General features: G+C 38.3%; 1 protein-coding gene across 1 annotated transcript in view; it reads left to right on the forward strand.

Annotated features, from left to right (window-relative positions):
- The first annotated feature begins 6 nt into the window (after window positions 1-6).
- The window catches only part of MEIOC (meiosis specific with coiled-coil domain), a 23192-nt gene continuing 9784 nt past the window's right edge, over window positions 7-13414 (forward strand). Inside the window, exons 1-6 of the mRNA XM_014516906.2 lie at window positions 7-19; window positions 871-999; window positions 5003-5160; window positions 6159-6263; window positions 8755-10621; window positions 13034-13168. Of these exons, the coding sequence (XP_014372392.1) occupies window positions 14-19; window positions 871-999; window positions 5003-5160; window positions 6159-6263; window positions 8755-10621; window positions 13034-13168 (2400 nt within the window). The 5' untranslated portion in view covers window positions 7-13. The remainder of the gene's footprint in view (window positions 20-870; window positions 1000-5002; window positions 5161-6158; window positions 6264-8754; window positions 10622-13033; window positions 13169-13414) is intronic.

Genomic DNA, 13414 nt, shown 5'->3' on the forward strand with positions numbered 1-13414 from the left:
CTAGGGGCCGCCCATGGAGGTGAGCGTCCCGTGGAGCGGCGTGGTGGCTGCCGGGGCTCTAGGCTGTGACCGCGGGGCCGCCCAGGCTCTCTCTGGCTCCGGGGTAGGGTCTGCTGACACCTGCTGCTGGGGAAAGGGCTCGTGATGGGGCTTCCCTGGGGCCGCCGGTAGCTGTTGCAGTCTGGAGGAGGCAGTGTTGCCACGTCTTAAATATCATATTGGAAGCTCGCAATTATTGTATTGGCTGAAAAACTTGTACACTGAAAAATATGCAATAAATAAATATGTAAATAAGTCTTACTGACTTGATATGGATCACTGTAACCCACCAGTGAGCCAGGGGGTTCCCAAAGTTGAAGCAATTCTTTATTTCTAGGCAAGCAGCTGTAAGAAACTGCTGACAGCAAACACAAAGGTCAGTTAAGGCTCCCTAGGAGTGACTTGGGTTTTGCGTTTGCTGCATCAGTTAGTTGCCTCAAAAATCATTGTATGTTTTGGGCACTTTTACTAGTATTGATTGTACATCGTACAAGGATTGAAACTATTGAAACTGCGATAATTTTCATAGGCCTGGCAACAGTGCTGCGAGCTGCGCAGCTCCCTGGTTGGGCGATTTGGAACTGGGGTGGGGAAAGAGGGAGAGCAAAAGCTGCCTTTGTGAACTGCTTTTTAACCTTCCATGCATGACTGAGGGGAAGGAGTCATTAGGACTCTGTATATAAAAGGGTTTTAGCTTCAATGGGTGGGATGGCCTCCTGCATAATCAGCCACGTGGAATCTGCAGGGTCATGGGGGAGGTGGGGGGAGATTGCTTCTACCTGACTCCACATGTAATTACATCTTCTTCTACCCTCGCCCTTGTCTTCATAGCCTAAAGTTGCATTCAGGAGCACCAGTGGCTGTTGGAGCACTGCAGAAACCAGCAGCAGGCTGACTGATGTATTCAGTAGCATTAATATGACAGGCTCTGGCTCATTTTATGACTGCTACAAATCACAGGTTTGCTTAACTGTTTCTAAGTTAATAAATGTATCTGTATATATTTACAGGTATGTTTTTCTTTCTTTCTTTGAGTAAAACAAATCCAACCAAAAATGTTATATTTAATCCAGCTGTCTGTACAGCAACCCATGCAAAAGTTTTGTATGTTTTTGCTTTGAAATAAATGTTTATTTAAAAAGCTGGTACTCATATGTGGATGGATGACTTTTTTTTTCATTTCTTCCCAACACTAGTGAAGGAAACTGACTACTGTTTTCAACTTCTTCATTCTTCTGTTTCTGTTCTTTCCTCACTGGAAAGAAAGGGATCCACTACTGTGTCCAATATTTGCTTTCTTTGACCAACCAAAATATTCTCTGTATCATTGCAATGACATGAATTCTCAAATAAATGCTTCAATTTGAAAACTGTCAGAATAACAGGAAGGTGCTTCACAATAATGGGATACTCCCCTGAAAGGTTGTTGGCATCAGGCCTATAAAAATATAAAGATTAAATGGTACCCCATGGCCTTACTCAGAGTGGTAGGGATCTGTATAAACATAAAGATGTGATCCCTACCTCTTAGGCAAGCAACTTTAGAGGAAGGCATAGTCAAGTATCTTCCAAAAAAAAAATCCTATTATGATGAATAGACACTGTCACTACTGGGCTCTTGCCTTACAGATATTTTCATACGTAGATTTTTGAGGAGAAATTAAAAGGAGAAAAGTAGAGCGGATGTTCATACTGAGCATTCTGTATGCATGGAGAAGGGTGAAAAAAGCTTCAATGTTTGCATGGGGAAATGAGAGATGGATTAAGGTGGATTAAATAGTGTTAATATTAGTTGAGAATGTGGGGCACTGGAGAAAAAAATAAGGACTTCTGCTTGTGTGTAATAAGGTCAAGATGACAAGGCAAAAAAAAGTCATAAAAATTAAGATATAGGAGTGGTTGAGAGAAGTATCTTAAGAGAGGAAAGATGGATCTAATCTAAAGATAACAGTTTAAACTAAGACCACTTAAATATAAAATGCTAAATACAAAAGATGGGATGACTGAAATTCTGAAAGATGAATATATGAGGACTTGACAGGTGATAGTAAAGAAACAGTCAGAAGTGGAAGAACAAGGAGAGGCTAGTTGTGAATGTAGATAAAAAATCAAATGTCAAGGAGGATGTGATCAAAAGTAGACGGGTTGAGAATTACGCAGACGGAATAGAGGCCTGCATTGAGACCAGAGAACAAAATTGCTTTCATCGAGTTTGAATGAATTTGGGAGGGTAGGATCCAGAAGAGATGGGAGACTAAAATGGTGTTGGAAGAGAGGAGCTAGAGCAGGGGTGGGGGAAAAAGCATCCCACTAGGCCATTCTATCCAGCCTGCGGGGCCCCTAAAAAAAACTAGAAAATTAATAGTTACTTGCCCTCAGCTGCCTGTCATGCAGCCCTGGATGGCTTGCCAAAACTCAGTAAGCTTCCCTCCACCTGAAATAATTTACCTCCAGTTCAGGGGCAGGCAGTGTTGCAAATTATGCTTCTGTGAGTTTTAGAAGTAAAGCAAAATAAGGTCATTGGAAGGGCTGGGCAGTTGATGTCAAAAGTGGAGTGGACTAAACTTAACCATCTCAAAGAGCTAGCTCTACTCTGCTTTCCCTTCAGGTATCTTTTTAGACATATTTACACCATAGGCTAGATTTTGCAAGTGCTGTAGCACCTAACTTCTTGATACCCAGCTGCCAAGAAGTCAGAACCCCCAAGCAAGATGCTTAGGCTTCTGTAAACAATCCATGCAGAGTTAGGCATCTAAGGATGGGAGTCTAAGAAACCACCACATGGAGAGAAGAGGAGCCATTTAGCATTTCTTCCTGGATAATTAAAGGGAAAATGGTGCTAAATTCTGCTGTTTAACAGATGAGTCTCTCTCCACTTTGTTTCAAAGCTACAAACTCTCGTGCATCTAAGCCAGGGGTGGGCAAAATGTGGCCTGGGGACTGGATGTGTCCTGCCAGGCCATTCTATCCAGCCTGCGGGGCCCTTAAAATTTTTCAAAAATTAAAATTTATCTGCCCTGGGCTGCCTGTCATGTGGCCCACGATGGCTTGCCAAAACTCAGTAAGCAGCCCTCTGCCCAAAATAATTGCCTGCCCCTGATCTAAGCCAAGTCACTTCCTCCCTACAAACAAATGATTAAAAAGTTCCAGTCACCATTTACCTAAAATCCCACAGATTACAGTGCTTGCCTTAGATGTGGGAGGTGTTCATTCACACTTCTCTTCTACTTGTTTTAAAGAAAGGTATGGAACTAGTGTCTCCAACCACCCCAAAATAGCCCAATCATTGAGCTGTAAAGTATTCTGGCAGGGACTCTAGTCTCTTCCCTCTCCCTTTCAAGGTGTTCAATTTTGTTAAAATTGTTGTTTATTTAGAGGACAGAAAATGTTTTTTGTCCAGTAGATGCAGCATTCTTGTGGGAATTTGGAGACATGGGTTCAGTCCCTGCTCAGTTCAGGCTGAGGAGTTTTCATTTCTGAACTGGTTGTTTCTGTATCCCAAGTTAGATCTTTAACTGCTGAGCTATTGGGTTTAAACAGTGGTGTAGACATCACCTTACTATGTTTCATTTGTGACCTGATTTTTTTTTTGTAGACCTCAAAAGAGGTGAGGCCCAAATCCTCAAAAGTTCATAGGTGCCAAATTCCTCTTAAATTCAGTATGAGCTAGGATTAGATCCTCAGTAGCATTCGGCTGTTAAGCATTCTTGTTTTACAGTAAACAAACTGAGGCAGGAGGCTGTTATAAAAAGATTTGCCCAGCATGTGTCTCAGGAAACCAGTAGCAGAGGTAAGAATAGAGCCCATCTTCTGAGTCTGTCCTTTGATGTAGCCACTGAGTTGTACTGTTTTGTAAGTTTTTATGTGAAAAGATTCTGTGGTGTTTTAAGCTCCAAACTTGCCCTGTCTTCAAAAATAGCGTAAGAGTGATGTAGCCTTGACGGTCCCGAAATTCTGCAAGAGGCAACAAGGATTTTTATGATGATGATTATCTTTTATTGAACCTCCTGTGTAGGAGAGTTAGACAAGCTTTCAGATAAAGACATTCTTCATAAGACTCTTCTGCCTGGCTCTTCTGGTCAGACCTGATGAAAAATGTCATGCATTTGAAAGCTTGTCTAATTTTCTTATGCAATTGGTGCAGTAAAAGATACCACCCTAAGAAATTCTTGCCTCTCTTTTTTTGTTAATATTTTACAAAACCTGTTCATATTTTCATGTATTAAAATTTTTGGGAAAATAAATTTGTTTCATTGGAAGACTTGTCTCCTGTAACATCTGGAATATTGAAGTATCCTTCTATCATAGGAGAAATGAAAACTGAAACTGTCTAAACAATAGCAACTGGGTTTTTGGTTGTAGCTGTATTGGTCTAAGGACATAGGTAGGCAAGGTTCTGTGAGTAGGCGTGATATCTTTTATTAGACCACCTGAGAAGTTGGAAAAAAGTTCTTGTCAAGCTTTTGGGTGCAATCACCCTTCTTCCAGCATAGGGAGTCTGCTGTTCTGAGCCGTCAAGGAGTGAAGAGTGTTTGCGCCTGAAAGCTTGCTAAGAACTTTTTTCCAGCTATTCAGTTGGTCTAATAAAAGATATCATGTCTACTCAAAAAACCTTGCCTAAAGAATAGCAAGGCTTCCATTTCCTGTAATTCAGAGAAATTAATCTTGCTTGTAAAATTCTCAGTTTTAATCATGTAAGTTGTAGTGGTGCCTAGATTCTGGGCTAACAAAGAGTTCATTTTATGCTCCTGTGCACTGGTGGGCCAGACAGTGGCCAGTAGCAACACTTTAACAATATCTTAATTCTATAGGAAAATTGCCTATTGTTGTTTTTGGTATCAGTAAACTGTGCTTGCTACTTGCACTGGCCAACAGGCAGCTTAGACATGGCGATTTGATAGTTTGGGGGTGGGGTTGGTTTTTTTTGGCACTGACCAGTTTTTTTATTGTATTTAAAATGCAGAATGAAGACAGTGTAGATCTGCCTCCAGCCTACAGTTCTTCACTTTCTACAGCATCAGAATATCCAGCTTCTGTGGATCCTTCTCTCTTATATGCACCATGGTCTACGTATGGAGATGATAAACAATCTTCTGTTTCTCAGATTAGTGTAAAGAACAGGTATGCTAAACAGGTTACTTTGACAAAATTAGATATCACATGTTAAAAGGAATATTTTCTTATTTGAACTTGAGACAAAGTTTCCAAAAGCACCTAAATGGCAAAAAGCCAAATTTGGAAAAGTATTTAGGCACATAAAGATGAAAATGGGCACTTTTGAAAATCCTATTAACTGCATATTTAGGGGTGGAAATGTCTTTGAGAACAATCTTAGTTTTGAGGAAAATAGTGTGTGTCCTTGCTGTTATGGGGGTGTTGCTGCACTTTTGAAATTCTTTAGAAATTATTTGAACACTTTTGAAGAATGTAAATATATAGTTGCTTCCTCTGATTAGACTGCTTTAAATTTTGCTTGTGGCTTCCCTACAGTTGTTTAGAAAATTTATTATTTTACTAGCTCTGTAGGTAATTTTTTTTCATCTTTGACTACATTGTCTTAATGGAACATAAATATTATAAGAAGCTTTTTTTTTTTTTTTAATCCAGCATTGTGCCACTGAAATGCTAAAACAAATCAAGCTCAAGCTGTAGCTGCATAGTTGCTAACTGAAGGATACATATTGTGTCATCTATACGATTTTATACATATCCATTTATACCTGATGTTTAATAAATTAGCCAAATACATCTTGTAGTTGGAACATTTAAGGCCCGTGAGGGAGAAACTGGGAAAATACTTTTACAAGTGCAAGGCAAGATAGATGTTGAGGGGATCGGTTATTTTCCTTTTAAATGTAAAGATGCTTGACAAGTGCTGGATAACTTCAAACCTACTAGAAGTCAACATGAATTTGAAGGAGCTCAACAAATTGCAGTAGAGCAGGTACTATGCTGTCAGAATCTGGTGTGCATAGCAAAAATAAGTGTTCAACTGATTTAAAACCAACTTCAGAATAAAGACTAAAAAGTGAGGAATACTGTTTGAGTTATACTTAAGATTTTACCCTGGCTTCTTAAAAGAAATTATATATTGATTAGATTTTCTTTTTTTATTTCAGGATTCAGACTGAAAGAAATGAATATGGTAGTGAAACAGATTTATATGGCCTTGTATCTAACATCTTGGAAGAACAAGATAAATCACAGCCATATTTATCTGAGGGGTTAGTATACTGTGTATTTATTCCTGCAGAAGCATTTATTTTCCTTCTGAGTTTTTGTTTATTTAACCAGTCAACATATACTGATGGCAGAAGTCTTTAGCTCTTAAACCCATTTCCAGTTTTACTAAGTAGATGGTGATGTGAAAAGTTCTGACTAGACCAGTGGTACTTAACCTTTGTCCCTGTGGGCCAAATGATTGGTATAGGGCAGGTCTGCAGGCCAGATCAGACCCTGCCCTCCTCCCCCCCCCCCCCCCAAATCAGGCCAGCATGCCTGGATCCAGATCATGCTGCCTCTGCCTGGTCCCATATGTAAGGATCAAGACCCTGTGCCACTTCCATCTAGACCCATATGCAGGGATTGGGGTCCACACTACCCTGTGCAGCAGATCTAGTATGCAGGGCCATAGCCCATGGGGCTCCTCACAGACTGTGGGCTCGATCTGGCCTGCATTATTATTGGCCAGTGGTTCTCAACATCGGACTTGAGGCAACCCTCGGAAGAAGCCAGCTCTTTGTTATTGCTTGTTTCTTGACTACAGAAAAGTAATACAGCAATTCTGTTTCAGATGATTTGGAAAGACCACAACAGATCAGAACATTTTTGACATTATATGGATTCCTGTTTGAAATCTCTGGCCTTATCTTGCAAATCACATATAGATGTTTTCACACTTAATAGTGCTCATATTTTATGGCACCTGTGTAAAAATTAAAAAAAAAAAATCATGGGAGCTCAAGGTGCTGCAAGACTCTGGTTGAGAATCATTGCACTAGATTTTAACTTGTATTCTGACAAGTACTATAAATAGTACTGTATTAGCTAGTACTCTGGAAATGAGTAAACATATTATAGCCACATTCTCTGGTTAATTTTCTGCAGCAGGATTGATTTAGATCAAGGGTGTTAAAGATAGGGCCCACAGGCTATATCTAGCTTGCAGAACTGTGGTATCTGGTCTGATGGTCTGAAAGTTGGGGGCATAGCCAGTAGGGGGTGGGACCACCCACAGAATTTGAGGCCCTTAGAGGCAGGCGGGTGAACAAGGGTTCAGTTGATACAGTCCTGCTTATATTACTGCTGCTGCTACAACCAGTCCCTCTGTTCCTACTGCCAGCCCATCTAGCCATGCTGCAGTTGCCTTTGCCCCAGGCTAGGTCCAATCCATGAGAAGCCACACAGTCTGGATCCTAGCACAAGCTGGGTTTGACATCCTGATTTAAATAGTAGGTTTGATTTGTTTTTTTTTTTTTGTTTACTTGTTTGTTTTTGTTTTTCCCCTCACCTGATGCCTTCCCCTAGTTAATTGAAACCCATAAACAAAGAACAGGGTTTTTTGGGGGGTTTTTTGCTTTTCTTTCAGTAGTTCATTTAATATTTTGTGATGCATCTGTCATTTTTTCCATCCCTTAAAACAAATACTTCGGGCTACATGCACAGAATTTTTGTACTCTTTCTAAACTTAGAAGAGGCTTTTATGACTATTATATGGTCCTCATTACTGTGGTCTCTGAGTACTGCATAATCTTTAACTATTTTATCCTAACATTCTACAATATAGGTATTATGCCTACTTCACAGAGAGGAAGCTGGTATAGGAGGATTAGGTCTAGATCTTTAAAAGTATTTGGGTACCTAGTGCTTGTTGACTTCAATGGAAGTTAATCACTAATGTACTTCTGCTGATCTGGGCCTAAGTGACTTGCCTTAAGTTACACAGGACTTCTGTGATGGAGCACAAGATTGAACCCAATGGTGTTTTTCCAAATTAAGAGAAATACAATGGTCATGGAACATGATAGCCTGTTGAAAACATTTCTCTTCTGAGCAGTTCAAATAGCGCTGCTATCTGGAAATGTTGCAGTAGAACCCCTATGCTTTGCAGAGAGAGATTCCTAAGCCCCCTGCAGAGATGAGATGTTGTGAATTATCTAGGGATATACAAAGCCAAAGCAAATAGGTGTGCAGGACCACTGAGATGTTCCAACTATTTTAAGTGGCTTTTATTTTAAATAGCATTGCTTCTGCAGTTAGATATGTGGCTCAGTTGATGAAGTTCATCTGATCTAAGAGGTGGTGCCCTTTGAAGTGAAAGTTGAAACAAGTGGCTGAGTGGCTTATGTTTCATTTGGCAACTCATTGTGAATTAAGCAGGTTGTGAACCAGCGAGATATAACATCCAGATAAAGTATTGTCTCCTACTTATGCAGCAATTTGTATATATAAATTAAAGGCATTGTGGTCTGTGGAAGGGATATGGAGGGTTTTTTGCAAGTCAAAAGTCAATGAAAACTAATTAAAGGGAATCACAAACAAAAGTTGAAAGGAGGATGGTGGAAATGATAGTATATTGGGATGTGGGATGTCTATCGTATAAGGAAACTGGTGGGTTAAAGGGAAGAAGAGTGATTGTCCAAGTTCTTTTTGTGCTTCCTGTGGGAGGAAAACCAAAGACAGATTTGTAAATATATGCATGTTTCCTTTTTCTAGGACCTGCACCTCCAATTTAAAATCAGTATGGCCTGTGAACACCACAAGACTTGCAGACCACCATGATTTGTTGTCAGAAAGTAAAAGGCCCGTAGTTGCAGCCATATCTCAACATGTTTTTTATAGTGGTGAATCCACATCCGCTGCTGAGAAACAATACTTGCATAATAGTAATCTTGCATCACAACAGAAAGCAGATGAACTTTATCATGGATTTCCTAGCCTAGACCTTGAAGAGCAGTGGTTGTACCCTTCTAGGAATGATCATGTCAGCTGTTACAACATGCAGACTAATGAGAACGCTAAGACACCACTATTCCAAAACTATCCATATAACAAAAATTCTTATACACCACAAACTGGATTTTCAGAAGCAATAAAAGAATCGGGAGCAGATCCATATTCTTATGGAAGAGAGAAGGTATGTTCCAAAGGATCTGATGCACAGTTGCAACAGAAGCGGGCAGAAATGTTTCTTTCACAATTTAATAGATACAGTGAAAACACAGACTACTGTAGGTACCCCGAATATTCTAATCCTAAAGCAAAACATAATAAGAGTACAAACTTTAATGTCCAAGATGGTAAGAAATTAGCCAATGGAATATCTGAACCACCAGGTATGGACACAGATACCTACACTAAACTATTTCAAGTGAAGCCAGCAATTCAGAAAAAAATGGAAGATACTATTGCAGATCAGCAGAACTTCACATTTTCAAAGACTGCAGGGCTATTGTCAGAAAAGCAATTTGGAAATGAGCCTACGTTTACTACCGATTTTGGGTTAAAATCAGAGTATGGTTTAAAATTGCATATAGCTTGTCCAGGAAGTAGTGAGTTCGCAAATGCCACAGAAAAGCAACAGTTTTCCAAATCTGATCCTCAGAGTTCTGAATATTTTAAAACGCTTAGCTTATTATCACACTCAGCAACTACATCAGTAGGCACCAATGTAAGGCCAACTTGGATGAGTATTCAAACTAAACCCAATACTTCTGTATCGTACCAGAATACAGGTCCTTTGAAGTTGAATCATTTACCTGCTGCTGCAAAAGGTTCCAGTCATTCTAATGATTTTTCTCAATTGTCATCTTTAAATTTAACTTTAAATAATAATTTGTTTCAGAAATACTGCCAGGATAATTCATCAGCATTTTCTAGTTTTGATTTTGGTTACAATGCTGCAGAACGAATTCAGTCTGCTAATTATATGGAAGGACTAACTAAGGTTGGAGAGGAGAGTCTCTTTGAATCAGTTACTGACAAGAAAATAAAGCAGTCAAATGGATTTTGTGAGAACTACTCACCTCAACAGTATGGGATCATTGAAAATGTGAAGAAACACAATTTCCAAACTAAGTTGCAGGTTGGACATTATGATTCCGAGGAAGGACAGAAACACTTAGATGGATTGTCACAGAACACCTACCAAGATCTGTTGGAATCGCAGGGTCACTTTAATAGTCATAGACAAGGAAGTGGAGATAGTAATGCTGTCAGTAACCGTGTGAATCGTGCACCAGCTTCATGCTTTTCAAACAATTTTATGATGGGTGATTTAAGACAGAATTCTAACTTTCAACAACTTGGTTCGAATGGGTTTCCCTTGAGATCCACTCTTCCATTTAGTCATTCTGTTGTTCCTCTGATAGATTCCTATGATTTATTTTCTTATGATGATTTAAGTCATTTATATCCTTATTTTAATGACATGATGTATGGTGATGGTTCTTTCTCTGGTTTTGTACCAACATTTGGATTTCAAAGGCCAATTAAAACTCGTAGTGGACCTGCCAGTGAACTTCATATTAGGCTGGAAGAATGTTATGAACAATGGAGAGCTTTGGAAAAAGAAAGAAAAAAGGTAATAAATATTTATGCAAAAGATAACTCCAGTATACTTTGTCATGAGTCTAGTTTAGAAATGACAGTTTATTCCCCTAAGGCAGCAAGTCTAAATCTTGACAGGTTTTTGTTTGTTTGGTTATTTTAATTTTTATTTTTTAAGGTTTGAGAGTAAAGTACTTTATGGGGATTTAGGGAAAAGAATACTTTCATGATATAGAATGAGAATGGGAGGTGAAAGGATAATCTTTGATTCCAGAGATATCATGGACTGGTTCTGGCTGCAGCTTAGCCTGCATTTGCAACAGAGTACAACTCACCAAAATTCTAGCTTATTCTGTGAGTATAAAATGAATTTCTGGAGAAATTGCAAGTAAATCTATTATCTAATTTAGGAATTTGAATGAGTTTTAAAATGATCCTTTAATGCATAGGGGTAGTCCTTTTTAAATTTTAATAATGATCCTAGTAGCAGATTCTTCAGACTTCCCTTGTAATTAAAATTCAGTGGAATCATATGCTATGTATCTGATATTTGACGATTTTTTTTGGATCAATAATATATCCATTATTTTTCACAAATTTACTCACCTATTAATAAAAAGTGTTCTTTAGCCTCTTATACAGAAAACTGAAGAACTACTTTATTCAAAATGGCTGCCATTTATAGTACTCAATGGGACTGTGGCCACTGACTATCCCCCACCAAATATGACAGCTTTCAGCTCCTGACAGTTTAGCTGGCTATACCCTATTTGGGAATAATGAGACTGGCCATTATGAAAGTGCAGTTCTCAAGATTTTCTGAAAAAGAATTTGCCCTTCTCTGTTTAAAAAAAACTATGGGTATGAAATATACTGGCAAAAGTTATCATGAATTACTTTTGCAACAGATGTGCTGAACAAGGAAGGTGGTAGAAAAAGGGATATTTATATCTGTATACCTTTAGAAAATGCAGGAGGAGAGAAAAAGAAATGGGTGTATGTGCATAGAAAATTAAAGGGAATTTAAAGATTATGAGGGAAGTGAACAGTAAGGTTTGTGTTTATGGTGCTTTGGTGGTATTCTAGTTAAACAAAGCAGCTCTAATCTCATTTTACATGGCCAGTGTACCCTGGTTGTTTTAGGATACTCTAGATAGGTAGAAAAAAGTCCCCATATGCTGTGAATTTGATGGTAAAAGTATATTTGAAAATATGAAATATAATCTTTCAACAGTTTAAAAAATAATTAAATTATCGATAGTAGTATCAATTTTTATCATTATTATTCATGCGCAAAATAACTTTAGACAAATACTGTGTTAAAATTGAATTAAGGTTGAGGTGCATATAATTCATTATAAGGTAAAATACAATGCCAGGATAATTTTACTCAGGAAATTAAAGAGGTACATTTTAAACTGAAGTCATGATCATGTTAAGGTATGAATCATGTACACAGATGGTTTCAACTGCTCAGTATTTAACACTTAAGAGAATAAAAATAACCAAAACATCAAAACCTACTTCTGAAAATAAATAAAATGCCATATTCATAATTTAGTGGTTGTTTTGTGGTGTGCCTACAGGGAAAAAAATAATGTTTTAACTCTGCATGTTCAGATCTTAACAGATTTCTTTTGACTTAAGTTTCCTGGTTTTACAATACTTGATTTGGCATTAAAGACAACTTGTGTGTAATATATTTTGATCTTAACTTTTCAGTATTTAATCTGTTCTGTCTTTAGTTTTTGGCTGCAAATTAATGACCATTAAAACATACATGAATTAGCCTTATTCAAGAAATCAAAAAGTATAATTATTAAAAATGGTTGCTTAATACTGTGGTGCATAGTGTTGTGGCATCATTAGTGCTCAGTGTTCATGTTTCAGGATAAAAGCTTTAGCGTAAGTCCTTATTTTAAATAACAGTTACTTTGAGTGAACAGAGTCATTTCAGTTTAAGAATGCAGAGGATTATCATATCAGGGGGTAAATTGGTATTTGACTCCCCCTACTGAAATCCGTGAGGAATGACACACGAGGCTTAACTTGCTCGAAAGCGCCGTTCGTGTGAACAAAAATGCACTGCACCAAAAAAAAGCTGTCCGTGTTAAACTTTTCAGGCTCTCTACATTAATGTCCGTGTTGTCTACTCACCCCCTTAGAGAGCTAGTGATCTGGTAGTAACTTTTTTTGAAACTGGTAGACTGAATACTATCCAGACTAACATTCTGCTATCCAAATGATATCTATAACTACTAATTAATTTAGGATGTACACATGCAGAATTATTAGGAAGAGCGGCTTCTTGGGGTTTGTTTGTTTGTTTTTTTAATGTGTTTATAATCTGATTTGTTCTTGCTTCTTGCAGGAAAAATTAGAAAACGCACTTCGTTAACTTGACCAAAAAAAAGGGTCACATTTTGTTTTTGCATTTCTTTGTCAGACTGAATCTGCTCTTGCCAAGAACTACCCAGGAAAAAAGGTTTCTAGTACTAACAACACACCAATTCCAAGGCTTACATCAAACCCTTCAAGAGTTGATCGCTTAATTGTGGATCAGCTACGTGAACAAGCCAGAGTGAGTTTTAAAATAACTTTAAAAAGTACATCATAGAACTTGTTATTTATGGAAGCAATGTATACTTGTATACAATTAAGTAAAGTTAGAAAGGATAGTCTAAAGCAGGGGTGGCCACCTGCAGCACATGTGCCACAAATGGCAACTGACAGTCTGTGTGGCACATGGCAGATTGGGGAGGGGGACAGGCAGCAAAGCAGTGGATAGAGTGGGGAGTGTAGGGTAGAAAGAGTGGCAGAACAGACA

The sequence above is a fragment of the Alligator sinensis genome, unplaced genomic scaffold (assembly GCF_000455745.1).
Source record: "Alligator sinensis unplaced genomic scaffold, ASM45574v1 scaffold755_2, whole genome shotgun sequence".
NCBI lineage: Eukaryota > Metazoa > Chordata > Crocodylia > Alligatoridae > Alligator > Alligator sinensis.